This window comes from Ascaphus truei, chromosome 3 (genome assembly GCF_040206685.1).
Source record: "Ascaphus truei isolate aAscTru1 chromosome 3, aAscTru1.hap1, whole genome shotgun sequence".
Lineage (NCBI taxonomy): Eukaryota > Metazoa > Chordata > Amphibia > Anura > Ascaphidae > Ascaphus > Ascaphus truei.
In genome coordinates this window covers 314212674-314231268 of record NC_134485.1, presented here as the reverse complement: position 1 = coordinate 314231268, position 18595 = coordinate 314212674, and the positions used below count along the sequence as shown (strand labels likewise).

Genomic DNA, 18595 nt, shown 5'->3' with positions numbered 1-18595 from the left:
AAAATATGTATGTTTAATTTAGTGTGAATAAAGGACACATGTGCACAAATAGATCCTCAAGAATCAATATTGAACAATTAACATTTAGAATTAAATATTTTATTACCCGACATATACTGAGTAGAGGCTTATGTAACTTGTTTAGAAATAGCCACGTTAAATAACCCTGGGTCATTTTTCTTAACGTTACTAATTAAACTATTAAAGCAGCAGTTCAAGCAATATCTCACATGTGTTTTCTTTGTAATAAATCTGTACTATGAGAAAATACTTGTAGCATTTAAAAAATAAATGATTTAAAGAAATTTTTAATGTTTCTAATGTAGGAAGCATTTCCAAAGTGACATCCCCCTTCCCCTTCTGATAGGCTCTGGCTCTTGAGCCCCGTCCTCTCTCTAGCAGTGAACCAATTGTATCTAGTAACTGCCAAGTCAATCATATTCCAGGACTACATTACCCACAATGCTGTGCAAGAACTGAATTAAATATCCCCGAGCAAGCGATCAATTACAGGAGAACAGATCGATCCGCAGTTTAGCTAATCACTTGTCAGTGTGCAGATTGTATTGATGCACATATTGAATGAGGAAAAAAAAAAAATATATATATATATTTTTTTAAACGGCAGCTTGAACTGCAACTTTAAAAATGATATGTCACTACCCACATTCAATTACAGATGATCAAACTATATGTATCCTGGTGATGTGAGTTATAGTTTCTATTAAAGCTGGTTACCTGCATTTTTCTGGGTGTTCTTCTCGTTTATTGTTAAATTCTAAAGAAATCTTTGCATCCAAGCCAATTCCAAAGTAGTTGTTCATCACACATTTTTCAGAATAGCCTTCTCTGTAAGGGAAGATAAGCTGAATTATTATTATTATAGAACATGCTAATTATTTGAGTTTATTAAAATCATTAATAAAATACAAAGCGGTTAAAGCATATATCCATGCAACATCTTAAATTCAAGATAACTCGTATACTGTAGCTGTTCAAATTTCGAACAAAAAGCTCTATATCAAACAACACTTTACAAACACACACAATAGGGGCACATCCAAAGTTGCAGTGGTGTTAGAGCGAGTTACAAAGTAGTTCTGAGAAAATGCAGTAGCTCATGTAGTGTCTCCTAAGGAAAAAGGTTTTACATCCATATTTGAAAAACCCCAGAAATCTAACGGCGTGCCTTCCAAAAATACATAATCAGGAAATGTAACGTAAAGGCATTTTGAATTGCTTCTGTAGTTAATCTTATTGCTGGGTTCCAGAGTATGACCTGAATCCTCAGCACCCTGGTCCTATCTGGGAGAGTCACAGTTCTCAAATGTATTCCTATTTAGATCTCAATGTGAGAAGCTGCACTAGCTAATCACAAACAAGATCATACATTACAGGAACTGTGACTGGCTCACAGACCATTGCTTTGCCAAAATGCGGGGGAAATGGGAGTCTCTCCGATGTAATTATCGGTGGAGGTGCTCTTGGTGACCCTGGTTTAGAATGTAGGGAGCATGACCTCCCCTACCCTATCTCGGAGATGCTCGCTTCGTCCTTCTGGTCTCCAGGGATGAGAATATCACTCTGAATTAATAGTATGGCCTCCAGCAACGTTACTATGGCTTAACCTATTAACACCCAAAATATTACTATAATGGGCAACATTTTAGTTACTGAGTGGCTGTTAGCAAGTCATAGGAATATAGCTGTGCAACCACCCTTCAGAAGGGGACGCATACTCTGGGAGACTAACATTTTTCTAGGCAGGATTGCTGTTCATTTAAAAGTTGTGGTTGCCGTTACAGTGCTGCTTAGTGGAGAACCCGTAGGCTGCGCTTACATTGCCGGCGACAGCGACATCGCGTCAAAACAAATGCATTGCGGCTTGGTCGCGATCGCTGGAAGTCATCTCAATTTGATTTTTCCAGCGACCGCAGCCTGACGTCGCCGGCACTATAAGCGTAGCCTTCCACGGGGCATCCGTCAGACATGCAGAAACCATCATACACTGCTGGAACAGGTAAACACTTTCCATACCGTGCTGCTGACCTCGCTAACAAGCAAGTGGGTAAATAAGAGGTACAACATTCTGTGACCGTACTTATCAGAAGGATAATGCAATATACAGTACATGCTTGAATAATAAAAAGGGAGGTACACGCTTCAAATCGATAAATCCTTACATATCGGCAAAAATAGGTTTGCAAAGAAGACGAACACTCTGTCGTCTACTACATGTACCATTCTTACTTAAACCACTACACGGAGGAGGAAGAAGAAGAAGAAGAAACTCTCTTACAGTGAATCTGGATCTGGGTCAATAAATGGAGTAGCACCAAAAGGGTCAATGTTTGCCAGCAACATTTTGCTAATGATGGAACTCCCAGCGATGGAAGCAGCCAGCCCGGCCCTTAAACCTGTGGGGAAAAGCACAGGGAAACGTCGGTGCGTGGTACAGTGTAGCTGGTGGAGGTGGATACATGAACAGATTGTAAAACGTCTTCAAATAAACACATTGGTCCTCTAATAAGCCAGAAATCAAATCAAGTTGATGGCTCAATACAAAAGGGTATAATTGTTATTAATAGTAGTAAGAACAAGTTGTTGGTTGATTATTTTCCCTCTTTTAACCAATTTAACTGTCAAAGCGGCAGTGCCGTCTTTAATGTGCCACAGAGTGAGTTTGCCATAGTAACCAAGCATTGTAAGAAGATGCTTCATCTTAAAGAGACAAATCACATTTTTTCCCCCTTCATTTTTTTAAAATACAGAATTGAAGCAGGGGGTCTCCGGAGCTGAACTCCATTCATTTCAGCTCCAGGGGTGCCTGTAGCCACTCGAGGGATCACCATATGTCAGATTTTCAATGCTCCTGGGCACTGCGGGCCTACAGGAAGCCACAATGTCACCAGGTGCGGCTTGGTATTGGCTCATGTGACGAGGAAGCTGAAATCTGCAGCGATACCAGCACCCCCTTTAGCGGTATCTCTAGAAACTGTGGGTCCCCGGAGCTGAAATGAATGGGGTTCAGCTCCTGAGATCCCCTGCTTCAAACCTGCATTAAAAAATGAAGGAAAACAAACGAAAACGATTGCTCCTTTAAGGCAATAGTGACCACATTTGACCAATCAAGATGCTGTAATTGTTTCCCAGCATTCTAATCCCACCCACAAGGTTTGCATACAACAGTAGAGCTACTGTAATGTCAGTCGCCTTGGTGGACATAAACAGAGCCCTTTGAACACGTTGATACTCTTTTCCTATCTGCTCATCAGACAAAAGGGAAAATGTAGAAAGGTTTTTAAAAGGACTGCAGATGCAATTGCTCACCAATTAGTCATTTTGTGAAGGTAAAACATTTTTTAAGAGATGATCTCAGCGAGGGCAAACGACTAATAACAATGTTTTTCTTCTAAAAGGATCGTTGCCGTTCACAGGCATTACCTGGGCAGATTATTCTAGTGTTCAGCACAGGGAGGTTCTCCTTGCTGGATGCCAAGGGCGGGCTGGAGAATGAGCCGGTGTGGGAATGGGTGCTGCGACTCGTTCGTCTGTCTGGGGACCGTGGAGCAGTTTTGACTGTTATACAAAAGAATGGATATGTTTTATATACAATGGTTATAGATCATGGTTGTGTCAATAACAGGTTCATAGAGTTCTCTCTAGTGCAAACGTTAGATGATTGTAAATGCTCATGTTCCAGCACAAAATGGGTAGGAAACTTGACACCGGAAATAAAGAATTCCTTACAAAATGTATGGTGGAAAACAGTAAAAATAGTAGGATTCCCTACACGCTAAAGCTGCTTAGGAACAAAGCAAACAAATGGTAGCAAATCTTGGTTAGTGATGCCTTTGCAATAAAAAAAAATACAATAAAAAATTATCACGTTTAAAGAACAATAGTTCTAATAATGTTTTAAAGTTTTGATTTAAGCTAGTGGTGTGTGGAAAGGTACTGGGAAACAGAGGTACTTCATCCAGAATTAGATATACGCATTCGGCTAAGTGAAAAATCGGTCTTTTAGACCATTTATTGAATATACAGAAGATCGACAGAGCACAATGTTTAGGGGCGTTATCCCTTCCTCGGGGCGTCAGAGGTACTCGACATGCAGTAAGACGGACAGAAGGCTGAAGATAAGAGAACTAAAACAAGTCCCAGGTCTTTGTTTATATTGATAACAATAATTTTAAAAAAAACAAGTTGAAACCACTATTTAAACATATTTCTATTTGTCTAAACTTGTTAATAAGACATGAATGATTCAAATATGTAAATGAAAGCATGCTGATCTTTACACTGTTTTACTGCCTCTTTCAGGAAAGTGGATTATAGAAAAGGTTACGTAAACGCAGTGATCACGCAGCGCAAAAGTCCCTCTGCACATTCCTCTCCAGCTGTGAGGTGCAATAGGATTGTTATTAAACGAAATTTCCTTTCAGTGGAAAAAGGGACAAAACAATACAGCACTCGGCTGGGTGCATAAAAGCATCATGAAGGCACATTCTTTGCCCTCTGTGTGGCCATATAGCACTTATTTTTTATATCGTCCTGCAGTACATACCCGTTTCTGTTTGCTAACTAGGCAGTGGGCTTCACTGCATCATTGTCTTTTTAGCTTTGTGTAATCGGAATAGCGGTGGTTAAAGAAACAATCCAAGCCGGACTTCTTTCTTCTAAATACAGGACTAAAGCAAGGGGTCTCTGGAGTTCAACCCCATTCATTTCAGCTCCAGGGACCCCCTGCTCCCAGTGAAACTTGCCTCTGAAGGGGTAGCCGGTACCTCTCTGCAGTTTAAAGCCCCCCGGTCACATGCGCCAATAGGAAGACGCACAGGATTACGTCACAGCTTCCTATTGAACGCACGGCGGAAGCCACATCAGACCACCTAAGATCTGAAAGGTCTAATCATTGGGACATTTTCCTTCACCAATTGGACTTCCAAAATCACTCAATTGGACTTGTAAGGCGCCGATTTTCTTTTTGTTTGTATCTTGTCATCTGATTTGTACTAATCAGTATTTCACCAGGCAGCCTAGCCCACCAATAGGGGGTATTTCTATAGAGGTATATCATTTATAATTTTTAGTGCTGATTATACACCGTCTTTTTTTCTTTGTTTACTGCGTTGAGGTGAAAAGAAAAAGGATCAGTGCTAAAATTGTGTCCTGGTGGTCTTACAGCTTGATCAGGTGAGCTTCAAGTAATCTAAAGTGTTGAAAACTGCACTCACTCCTACTTTAGCCTTTGTACTACGTGCTTAGGAACTGGCAGTGCCATCCTTTGCCTCGTCAGTACTCGGTGACAAAGCAAGCGTACTCTATGGAACAGCTGCTCTTTATTATGACAGATGGGACTCCTGAGGCTAAGCTGCAATAAAAATAACCTTTTGGTGTTTATGCTCTGATAAAAACCAACAGCGCCCTAATGACTAAAAATGATGTCTCGTTGCAGGTACCTGAATTCATATTTCATGATTTCTCCTGAAACACCAGCTCCCACTGGCAGCACTTACACACACGCATACATACTCTCCTCGGCTTTATACCTTTTCCAACTCATGAGTACAGTATGAGAATAGGGCTTTATAATTCCGTCAAAAACGTGGTAATGCAAACCACAGCCACAGAGACAAACAAAGTCAGCTTTACTGATGCTGCTTATAGCAAGAGAAAGATCAATGAGTGAGAGGAGAAATGCAGATTTAGAAAATGGGCTGTAAAGCTGTGTGCTTTCTACTTAGGAAGTAGCATTTTCATTCTGCATGCTTCATCGGAACATTAACATCCACAAATACAATGTATTCCTACTGTACATCTCGCTGACATTTTACACAGAACTGTAAATCTAATTTGTAGGTTTACTGGATCCCTACAATAAAAGCTTACAAGCTAATGTTTGGTATTCCAGTCACAAGTCAATAAAATAACTGACACGGATCTTAACCTGCTTTCCACACTTCGAAGTGTCTACTATTACAACCCAAAACACCTACAGTACTTAGAGCACTTAACCACTAAACCATTACGCGAGCCCAGCAATCATTACAATAGTATCAGAACAGGATGTCATTTCTCTGCAGCAGGCGTCGGATTGACTGGAAACTTGGGCAGGTAAATGGCAGATGAGGTTTAATACAGAAACATGTAAGGTGATGCATTTGGGAAGCAAGAATAAACAGGCAACAGATGTAGCTAACCTTGTCTCAGGTGCCGCTGCCATCGCAGTGCAGGAGGATTAACGCTGCGGGGGGGTCCCATTCGGAAGCACGGACCCCCTTGCAGCGTGATCGTGGCAGAGCCGATCTCCAGGCCCGCCGACTTTTACTTCTTCGATGGCGGCACCAGGGACAGAGAGCCTCACTACATCTATACATACAAACCAGATGGCAGTTCTAGACAGCAGGCGCAGCAATTGGTGCTCAATGTCAGGCAGTAGCTGCAAAAGCTAATAGGATATGATCTTGCATAAGACAGGGTGTGGATGAAAGGAAGACCAAATAAATGTTGCTGCTGTATAAATATTACTAAAAGTGCAGAGAAGAGCCACCAAATTAATTAAAGGGTCTGGAAGGCCAGACTCTGAAGGAGAGGCTACCTAATTTAGATTTGTATACATTAGAAAAGGTGTCTAAAAGGGGATATACCAGTATTAACAAATATATTCAGGATCAATACAAGGAACCTATCCATCCCAATGACACAGGGTAATAAGGGCAGATAAAATGTGAGACTGTGATGGCAGAGACCATAGATAGCTATAAAAAGGTTAGCCATCCTTTTTAATAAGGAAAGGTATACAGGGATGTAGCAAACATTAGTAATTAATATAGTTTGACTGTGCATACTGTAATAGTGAATTAAAAAGTATATACAGTACATAGAAAATCTGGGTGCTATAACCATTATCCCTGGTAAAAGCCAAACAGAGAGGATACTCTATTCTGATAAAAGGTTTAAGCACACCAAAAGCTTCATCAAAAAAGCAGGATTTGTTTTTTTTTACTGAATCAGAGATTTTAGCCCAAACAAAAAATAAATGCAAATATACATGCCAATGTTTCGGTGCGAAAGGCACCTTTCTCAAGGATTGCAAATCTTTATTTTTGATCAAGTGCGCTTAAAACTGTTTTCAGATTTGATCTACCAATAAGTAAACATGAGAAGGATGTTGATCCAGTGAGAAATTGGACTGTCATTATTGGAGTCTGGAAGGAATCTATTTTTTCCCCTTATGGGACATACTGTATTTGGATAATGTTTCACTGGGGGGGGGGTTTGTTTGCCTTTCTCTGGATCAATATAAATCCAAATACAAAAAAATGTTCTAGATGTCAGTGTTTCAGATCCATGAATAGAAAAATAGCAATTTATATATTCTAAAACTTGCTTGAAGATGGACAATAAATGCATCAGTGAGTGTCTGTAATTATTCCATTAAATGAAAAATAAGCTCAAAATAATGGGGTATATTTGTAAAGTCCTACAGTAGATAATAAAGCCAATACCTGTATATGAACAGTCTTGACTTGTTCTCTACCTATATGGACAACCAACCCTGGAGCATAACATATGTACAATCTTCTCCCCAAAGTCAGATGACTAGGATGTGGGATAATAAAGATTTTACTCACAATCGGAAGCAGTCCAGTGCCTGTGCGTGCCGCACGCTAACAGCGTCATGCAATCGATCCAATTCAGTGGGGAAAAAAGCGGAGCACAGCAGGCAAAAATTGGGGCTACAATTCCAAAACTAAATTTAAAAAACAACTTTAATTCAGGTGACAACATGGAAAATGCAGGTGAGTCACTAACGCGTTTCGCGCTTTATCAAAAAAAATGTGCCTGTTGTGCTCTGCTTTTTTAAATACAAACATAGGCCAAGAATCTTGTTTGCCTAACTTCCATATGGATTGAACTTGATGGGCATAGGTTTCCCCTCCCCCCATCCAATATGTAGTATACGATCTCCCTCCTGAATCTACTGCCTTTATACATCCCATATGATGAGAAGATGTGGGCTAAGTCTGTGCCAGTGTAGTATCCTTGCAACGCCAGGCTTACCAATATGAGGATTCTAATACAGTACTGTACTGTGCATCTCCTGTTGCTTGTTGGAGGAAAAGTTCATGAGACTGGTACAGCTCATGCTTGTGTCACCAACCATTGGCATGGGCACATTTGTCACGGACTAGCTGCTTGGACACGGAGCCAATAGATGCCAACTAGGAAGCAAAAGCTACATCATGAGTTATAGTTTGCTGCATGCAAATCTACTGAGGCAGATTGAAATTTAAAAAAGGAACAAAACCAAGGTGTTGTTTTGCATGTCCACACCAAGACTCTTAATGAATGAAGCTTAACACTACCATAAAAGCAACGCTACTGATGTCTCGTGCCTAACGTGGAAGTGGAAACCATTGTCAAAAGGTTTCATGTGTAACAAATAAAAACAAAACATTCATTTTACAGGGATTACTTGTTGTTCACTCAGTGAAACGTTCTGATATATTACATTTGGTTGGTGCTTCAGTCAATTTTGCATATATAAATATGTTCCATCCGCTGCTCATTGATACAGTATGGGGAATAAAATAGACAGCCATATACAGCTGATTTGTTGTAGCAGCACATCATTTATAGCAGGTGCGGCCAACTCCAGTACTCAAGGGCCACCAACAGGTCAGGTTTTTAGGATATCCCTGCTTCAGCACAGGTAGCCCAATCAGTGGCTCAGACTTTGACTGCACCACCTGTGCTGTTGCAGGAATATTCTGAAAACCAGACCTGTTGGTGGCCCTTGAGGACTGAAGTTGGACACTCCTGACTTACAGTATGCACTTTCCTCATATTCACAAGCGGACATCTCAAACCCAATTAAGGTTGATTGTGGGGGGGCCATTCACATACTGTATGTTTAACGCCAACTTTCCCTGCACCGTCTTACTGAGAATTGTATTAGATGGAAGAGGCATTTAAAATATCATCAGAACATAAACAAATATATACATTCTCCGTTTATTTTCAGAAGAACGGTTTTGTCTCCGTTACTGAAGCTGTGTTCTGTGCTCGACAGTACCCTTTCTTTCAGTTTTAATTACAGTAATTTAGCAGTAAAGGATACAGCCAACTTCGCCACATGTATTCTTCCCAGGCTTAATTTGTATTTAGCAAATGCATATTTTAAAAATAAAATAAAAACACCCAACAGCATTACACTATATATACACATCAAAATGCTTTGAGACTTATTTAAGCCCTGCAGTGCTGCAGGGGAAAGGGAAACCGTGACAAAGTTACTTTTGACAGCATAATAGGGCACAGAGCTGGAAATCCTTCATGCAATCACTGCTCTGCTAACAATTTTGTAGACCAAAGCTGTTTTGTTCTACATTTCTGCAATGATGCTTACCCCTACAGTACTGACCATGCAAACCGTGCTCTACAAATGCAGTACACAAAAAGAGAATCCTATACTACCTCAGATTTTTGTAACGAATATTCAAATAGTCTGTGATCACAACTATACAGTCCGAAATATAAAAGCTTTCACAGATTTGTAAAGGAAATGGGGGTGATGTCTTTCTCTCCTCAGACTCCCCTGTTCTTCTCCTTGGAGACTTCAACTGCCATATTAATGACCCCTCTCTCCCTTGGGCTCCCTGCTTTCTCTCTCTACCCTCTTCTTTTGGCCTTCTACAATGGACTGCAGCCAGCACCTACAAGGATGGTCACTAAACTTTTTTCTTTGTCTGGTTTCTCCATTTCCCCCCTTTAATCTCTCTGACCATCATCTCATCTTCTCTCTCTTACTTCTCCCCCTCTCCACCTCCATCTACCCCACACTGCTGCAGAGACCTGCGATCTATTAACCTACCAGTTTTTGATTCGACTTTCCGCTCCTCCCTCTCCTCCAGACTTCAACAACCTGGTCAGGAACTACAACTCTGCCCTAGCCTCCTCTCCTGATCTACATGCCACTCTTTCTCTTTGCTGTTCTCGTCCTTCTAACCTCCAGACCCTGGCTAAATTGCCACACACACATGATTCGGTACTGCACTCGTTCCTCTCAACGCCTCTGGAGGAAATCTTACACTCTCGCAGACTTCCTCCACTACAAATGTATCATAGCCTGTTTCAATTCTGCCTTCACCCAGGATAAACAAACCTCCTTCTCTTCACTAATCAACACACACAAGTCTAACCCACGCTGACTCTTCTCTGTCTTTGACTCTCTACTTAGACCTCCTTCTGTTATCCATTTCTCTTCCTCCATCTCACCTCAGGATTTTGCTGACTATTTCAAAGACAAAGGTGGATTCCATACGTCAAGACCTCCCCTCTGTATCCTCCCATTCTTCCTAATTCTCCTCCTGCCTTTCTCTACTCTTTTTCCGTTGTCACAGTGGAGGATATGTTGCTGCCGATCTCCTCTTCTACCCCAACACTTGCCCTCTTAACCACATTCCCTCCCATCTCCTCAAACTTCTTGCTCCTACTCTAATCCCTATGCTCAAACATATTTTCAACTACTCACTCTACTCTGGTACCTTTCCTTCCTTCTTCAAAACATGCAACAATTATACCATCACTCAAAAACAGCAAGCTTGACCCTACCTGTCTCTCTAACCATAGTCCTGACTTCCTCCTGACTTTTGCCTCTAAACTCCTTGGACGCCTTGTATTCTCTTGCTTGCTCTATTTTCTCACCTCCTATTCTCTTCTAGATCCTCTACAATCTGGCTACCCGCACTGCTCACTCCACAGGAACAGCCCTCACCGAAATAACTAATGACCTCCATGTTGCCAAAGACAAAAGATTATTTTACTCTGCTCATATTACTCAACCTCTCTGCAGCCTTTGATACTGTGGACAACCCTCTTCTCCTTCACATTCATTCTCTTGGTATTCGGGACAAAGCTCTATCCTGAATTTCCTCTTACCTCTCCCTTCGTGCTTTCAGTGCCTCTTTCTCCTCTATCGATCTCTCTGTTGGAGTACCTCAGGGGTCTGTCCTGGGTCCTCTTCTCTTTTCTCTTTACAGACTCTCTCTAGGTGACCTTATTACATCTCTTGGGTTCAAATATCACCTCAATGCTGAGGCACAAATTTACTTTTGAACACCTGACCTTACACCTGCTGTATAGACCAAAGTCTCTGAATGTCTCTCCGCTATATCATCCTGGATGGCCCACCGCCGTCTCAAACTTAACATGTAAAAAACGGAGCTCCTCATACTTCCTCCCAAGCCTGGCCCGACTTCCCCCTTCTACATTTCTTTTGGCAGCACCATCATACACCCAGTATCATAAGCATGCTGCCTATGGGTCACATTTGACTCCTCCCTCACATTCACAATGTAGTTAAAACCTGTCGTTTTTTCCTCAGCAATATTGCAAAGATACACCCTTTCCTCTGTCACTCTACTTCTAAAACTCTGGCGCAGGCCCTCATTCTCTCCCGTCTCGACTATTGTAACCTTCTGCTGTCCAGTCATCCTGCCTCTCAACTGTCTCTCCTACAATCTATCCGAAACGCTGCTGCCATAATCACGTTATTCTCTCCTAAATCTGCCTCATCTGCTGGAACCCCTCACCTGGCTCACTATCAAATCCCGTATCACACACAAAATTCTCCTCCTCACTTTTAACGCTATAAACTCTCCTGCCCCTCTTTTATCGCAGTTCTAATTTCTCTATATACCATCCCGACTCTTGCGTTCTGCTCAAGGATGTCTTCTGTCTACCCCTATGGGTAGCTCTGTGGCTGAAACTATATACCAGCAGTGCGCAAACTCCCTGCACCCCCCCCTACCTGCTCTGCTCCTCTGTCACGCCCCCCCTCACCTCTGTTTCATGTGATGTCACGTCGCGTGACCCGCGCTATCATTTGACGTCATGTCTCTATGGCAACGGGGGTCATTTGTCCCCGCGTTGTCAGAGACGCGTGACTGGAGCTGGGTAAGTACGTTTACAGAGGCATTGCGCTCTCAGCGTGGGACCTCTATAAACGGCGCGCCCCCCAAAATAGTCTCACGCGCCCCCCAGTTTGCGCACCGCAGCAGTATACACTATACACCTCATACATCGACCATGGCCCATTGCAGACGCACTTACCAGAACACCTTCCTACTGTCTCTGTACGTTCTTCCTACTTAGCAATTACAAGCAAAGTAATAAAGCTTTGATAAAGCCTGGGTTACCACGCGAAACGCGTAAGAGTGTTCTCTTACTGTTTTTAAACGTGCCTACAATAAATTTTTGCACCTAGTTCCCTTGCAGTTTTGGTCACATTTTTTCCAGCAGCAGATGCACCGCCGTTCACCACCTTACTTGTAGATACTCCTGGGTAGGAGCACGCCGACAGCACCAGGAAATTCCACAAGGTCAGCAGTGAGTAACTTTATTACAATTTGTTACTTCATTCATGTGATCATCCAGTTCCCAACCACTCAGATTACCACATAAGATATACCTGTTGTAGGCTAGTGGTGTCTATATGGGTGGCGTCCAAGGGACATTCATAATTGGATATTGGATTCCTGAGTTTATTGAGCTGTTTCTTGTATGGAAGAAAATGAAGATTCAAGCTATATAACTTCAATACATAGTCCTCTCCTGGCTAGCATCACTAGGGGTTCATCCTCTATTTTTTCTTCTACTTAGCAGTTAGATTGTAAGCTCTTTGGAGCAGGGACTCCTTTTGCTAATGTTACTTTTATGTCTTAAGCGCTTATTCCCATTATGTGTTATATTATTATGTCACGTGTATTACTGCTGTGAAGCGCTATGTACATTAATGGCACTATATATATATATATATATATATATATATATATATATATATATATATATATATATATATATATATATATATATATACACAGTGGTTGACAAATCACCAAAAAATCTATTCGCCACCTAGTACCAAACGTGTGCTGCTTGGGCCAATAGGAGCTCGCCACGATGTTAAATCCACTCGCCCGGGGCGTGCAAATGTATAGGTTTGTCGAACACTGTGTATATATATATATATATATATATATATATATATATATATATATATATATATATATATATATATATAAAGATATACATACATAAACCTTCAATTGACATGCATTGGAATAGGGGAACTTTTAACCGGAACAAAATTGAGAGATTACTGGCGTTATTTATCAGAGCAGGAGTCTAAGGCCTCGTCCCCACTTCTCGCGGCTGGGCAGCGCGAACAAGATACCGTCCTCTATGGGGCCGGCCCCAGTCACTGCCGGCGTGCGCCTGCAGAAAGTGCGATGCGTGACCACCTTTAACAAAAGACAAGAAATGTGTCTTTTGGCGCGACAGCCGAGTCATGGCAGCGGTTCAGCCAATGAGGGCGAACCAGCCGCATGACGTCATGGCCGCGCCCCCCGCCAAAAGTCTTCTCTTTGCTCCCCCTGATACGCGTCCCTTCCCGACCCTAGGACCGCAGATCTCAGCTTAAACTGTTACACGTGCCGCAAGGTGCTCCGACGCGCGCGTGCACGCAGTGACTGGGACCGTAGCCTAAGCATAACTATTAAACAATGAAACCATCCAGAGGCAAATGTACTTCTATGGTAGCATTACTTCATAGTTAGCTGCCTTTCCTATCCTGACATTTCATAATCTAATAAAATAATATTCCGGTCTACTTGCCTGAAAGAGATTCTGATTCCTTGGTATCTTCATCCTTCTCCTCCTCTTTGGACTCCTCGAACTCCTTCCTGTACTCCTCGGTGGACTGGTTAACTTGTTCTTCAGTGTGGGCATTCTGTTCATCAACAACTAAAAAAAATAAGTATGACCATTTATTACACCATTCTCAGTAGGCAGGCATCTACTGTACCTGCAATACATTGCTGACAAGCAAAGAACTGGGTGGAGGAAGAGCCACACGCACGTCTTCGACACAGAACTCTTCACAAAGACGGTTAAAAGTGCAAATAAAGACATTGAATTACACAGGTGTATTGGTGTTTATTTTCAAATTTGCCTATGATGGCACTGGAGAGACTAGCTGGAAAAGCATTATTTTACACTATCTTATGCAATAAAAAAAAATGTGGCTTTGCAAATTCACTACATATGTCCAATTTTTCGACCCCCATCCTTTCAACATGGTCCCGCAGCACAATAAGCGGCAATTAATGTACTCTCATTTGTATTTGTGGTGTTCAGCAGTTTGTATGTGTAATGCAACACACACACATACACACACAGACACATTATATATAAACCGACGTGGCCAGCTTCTTTATATCCCATCAAAAGGAACAGAGATCTATTGCAATATTCGACGTGATCACCAACATTAAATCCTTTGGAAACTCGGTGATCTTCTGCGTTACATTGAAATACCACTATGAAGAATAACACATTGGGATATGTTGTGTTACCACTATGAAGAATAACACATTGGGATATGTTGTGTTACCACTATGAAGAATAACACATTGGGATATGCTGTGTTACCACTATGAAGAATAACACATTGGGATATGTTGTGTTACCACTATGAAGAATAACACATTGGAATATGTTGTGTTACCACAATGAAGAATAACACATTGGGATATGTTGTGTTACCACTATGAGCAGTGACGCTGGCTACATCTATAGAAAGTAAAACGTATTTACAATTGTGAGCAGTACACAATGGTTTCTGCAGTTTCTTAGTTTTATACATTTGTGTGACAAATTTAATTCCATTTCTCCAAGCGTGAAAGTAGACAACACGCACCTTTTTCAGTTTGCTCTATGATCTGCCTCACTGCCTTTTTCAAGCTGTTTGCCCGCAGCATTAGCTGCTCTCGGGGTTTGAAGAGTTTTTGGGTGGAAGACTTTGCGATGCTGTCTGCTAGATGTTCCTTGCTTTCAGACAAGGAGTCCTCACTGGAAAACTCCTCCTCGGCTTCTTCCTCCACAATAGGTGGTGTGGAGCGAGCCATCAACGGAGCCGCCTGGGCTTCTGCGTGAAGTGTCTGGAGCAGTAGATCCAACTTTTCATTTAATGTTGAGCACTAGGAAAAGAAATATAATGGCTACATATCGCTTCCAATATAGTTTAATCCCAGAGCCAACAATAGTATGATTCTGTAGGAGACTTGTGGTATCAGTTCCTGTACTGAGTCACAATAAACTAAACATGTTTGCAAAACTAGACATTGTTGCCACAAGATGCTACACCTCTGCCCTCTTGTTGTGTTGTGCATGAAGCCGTTTTATTTATCCCCACTTGTCTCTACATCTGTCATACCAAAGACCTTTGTCCCTAGCTGTCCCCTCTGGAACTTCTTTCCCATCAATGTTTGCTAGGCTCCCTCTTTCACCATCTTCGGCTGTTGGCAAAAGAGACGAATAGCCATATCAATCCATTCATGTTAAAAGTCAACATTACAATAAAAGTGGTGTTCGACATGAACAATTGTTACGTACGTTTTTGCTGCATGGGATCCAGGTTACACCCACATACAGTAAGATGACTATGTAGACATATAAGATAGCAAGCAAGTCTTGTACAATGGTCGGAAAACTCCTGCAAAGTTTGCCAGTCTCATTTACTCCAGGAAACGGGCCTCATCCCCCATTAATTAGGCTGGGACTATTGTAGAAATTCTTCTACAGAACTTGTTGGCTTGGTCTAAATGATTTCAGTAAGAGCCCCATCATCCTGGACTCAAATAATTGTTAAATCAAGTTATACCAGCATCACAAAACGCTTCCCATTCTACATGCAGCTTCCACTACACAAGTGTTCTGTATAATTGGATTGCTCAGAAAGATGAAACCCGCCTTAAGCATCATTGTTCACACATTTGTATCCTGTGAGAAATTAATGCTTTCCTTTTATTTGGGTCTTTTGTCCTTCATGATTATGTTTTTAGTAATTATGCCATCATAATTTTGTTGTGTATATTTTGTTCTTTGTAATCATATTCATCAAAGAGACACGAAGCCCCCCATAAGCAGTCTAGGATCTTAGAATTCAGATATCACAAAAAGCAGTGGTAATTATAGTAACAAAAAATTATTTTATTATTAAGAGCCACGGGGGGGGGGGGGGGAGTTAAGGGGCATGAAGGGGATAATGGGCATGGGGGGGAGGAAGAGGTTAAGGGGCACAGGAAGGACAGGGCGAAGTGGCATTGGGGGGCAGAAAAGGTGAAGGGGCATGGGGGGGGGTTGAAGGAAGATGGGGCTGAAGGGGTATGGGGGGGCGGAAGGGGATAAGAGGCATGGGGTGGGGGAGGAATGGTATAAGAGGGGTGGGGGGAGGAACGGTATAAGAGGGGTGGGGGGAGGAACGGTATAAGAGGGGTGGGGGGAGGAACGGTATAAAAGAGCCATGGTTCCTTGCCTAGTATCAGAGATACAAATGGATACTTGAAAAGTATCCATCAATTATAAATAGAGGGCCAAAAATGTGGTCAATGTAACATATGTAGTTATGCTCAAAAAACAAAGGCCATTTGGTATAACAACAAAAAAATGGAACAGATAAAGGGCTGCTTTAATTTTAGGGGTACAGGTATAATATGAGAATTTGCTTGTAAGGTTCCATGTAAAAATGGATTTCAGGCAAAAGGTGACATTGTGTGCTCATTTGCATGTTATTTCCCAGAATCCCTTATATATGTATATACACAAACAAGCAGCTACAAAAAAATCTTATGTAGGCATAACCGCAAGGTAGGTAAGAGTCCAAATACAAAAACATCTTAAAAGTATAGCAAATCACTTTTGGGAAGCCCACAAAGGAAATGTCAGTAATTTTGCATTTGTGGTAATTGATCAATTCAAACTGGAAATAAGAGATGACCGAACAAAACTATGTTACAAAGAGATCTAAAATGAATATATAAATTGGGAAACAGAGCAGCAAATGGGTTAAATGAGAAATATAGTTTTGTCCCATTTTTAAATTGAGTCTTATATCGTTCTTTCCTTTTTTTTCACCCCCGATATGGAGAAAATAAACATTGGAGTGATCCGAGTTAATAATCAAAACGCGAAATGACCTCCACAGCGCACAGGATACAACGAGACCTCTTCTGTTAGCTACAGCATTCTTTGTCCTCAATATGCAGATCAACATCGAGGCACAAAGTTTCGGCCAAAAAACATACCTCATCGGGTGAAAAGTGATACGGTAATGTCATTTAAAGTTTTGATTGTTGTGTACTTTAATGGCAGATAAGCTGTGTCTGCAGGTAGCTCGAGTTTACCACCAACTAGATTGAAAATCGCACAAGTGAGTGCATTTGTATTGAGTTGTACAATTCAGTTAATAGACAACAGAATTACGTCATTGGTTCAGGAAATAAGAAAACCGGCCGGATACTAAAGTGATAAACCCCCGACAGAAGTCCTTTACAGATGAAACGCACGGTGGGCGGGCAGCTATCGGCTTTGACCATCACAAGACAGACGAGAAAAAAAACACGAGGATCCTTGAGTAGAACTCTGTGAAATCCTTAAGTATAACAAGTTTGATACGGAGCAAATTTCATTCTGTTTAACGAACGCCGACATTGAGATCTACATTATATTAAGTGGTGTGAAAAGGACAGTTTTATTGTACATTGTTTGGAATAAGAAAACAAAGATGTATTAAAAAGACTGAAAGCAATGGCATTGTATTAAAGTAAGTACTGGGATTGAGGCAATTTGCTTTTATGTAAGGATGTATGTAGCAATGTTAAGTTACTTTGTGACACTATGGTGCGCAAACTGGGGGGCACACCCCCCCCGAGACTTTATTGGGGAGGCGCAGCAGTTACAGAGGCCCCGCGCTGAGAGCGCAAGGCCCCTGTAAATTTACTTAATGGCTTCAGTCCACACCTCTCCATGGCAACGTGGTGTCAATTGATGCCCGTTACCATGGAGATGCGACGGCAAATGCCGCCGCGGGTCACGTGACTTGACGCCACATGACCCCGCAGTGTCATTTGACGCGTCATTGGAGGTAAGGGGGGGCGCGACGAGGAGGTGAGAGGGGGGGGGGCAGCGCAGGAAGTTTGCGCACCCCTGTACCATACTATAGTTACAAAGTAGATTGGATACTTTGTTATTCTAATTGTCTTCCATCATTTGCAAAGAAGTAAACTTACTGGCTAAAAACAGGTAGGAAGTTAATGTGGCAATACAGTTTGCATGTTTTGTTTTAATAGATGCAGCAGTGGTTTAGCTTTAAGGAAATGAAATTACCTAACCTGCCGATCGATCGGCAAAGATCCTGCTTTCCAGGGCTCACAATATGGCCGCCTGTTTCCAAAGAGGAAGTGATGTGTCTTTGTAATTAGTTGCTATAGCATCCAAAGGACTATTAATGCATTCAATCTCATTAAAAGGGACATAATGACTGGGGGACACATTAAAAAAAAATGCAGTAAATACCTAATATTACACAACTGATATATTTAAAAAAAAAAAAAAAAAAAAACATGTAGGATTTTGAATGAAGTGGGGTGGGGAAATGAAAAACAAATGTAGTTAAGTATTATCTAATACTACAGAACTGATTTATTAAAAGGAACACATAGGATTTTGAATGTATTGCTGCTTTGAA

The 18595-nt window shown here is 41.5% G+C and overlaps 1 protein-coding gene across 1 annotated transcript in view; it reads right to left on the bottom strand.

Annotated features, from left to right (window-relative positions):
• The window catches only part of DGKH (diacylglycerol kinase eta), a 295282-nt gene that overhangs the window by 50269 nt on the left and 226418 nt on the right, over positions 1 to 18595 (bottom strand). The window contains exons 15-19 of the mRNA XM_075591074.1: positions 14768 to 15047; positions 13679 to 13812; positions 3445 to 3571; positions 2300 to 2417; positions 739 to 849 (exon numbers count right to left, since the gene is read on the bottom strand). Of these exons, the coding sequence (XP_075447189.1) occupies positions 739 to 849; positions 2300 to 2417; positions 3445 to 3571; positions 13679 to 13812; positions 14768 to 15047 (770 nt within the window). The remainder of the gene's footprint in view (positions 1 to 738; positions 850 to 2299; positions 2418 to 3444; positions 3572 to 13678; positions 13813 to 14767; positions 15048 to 18595) is intronic.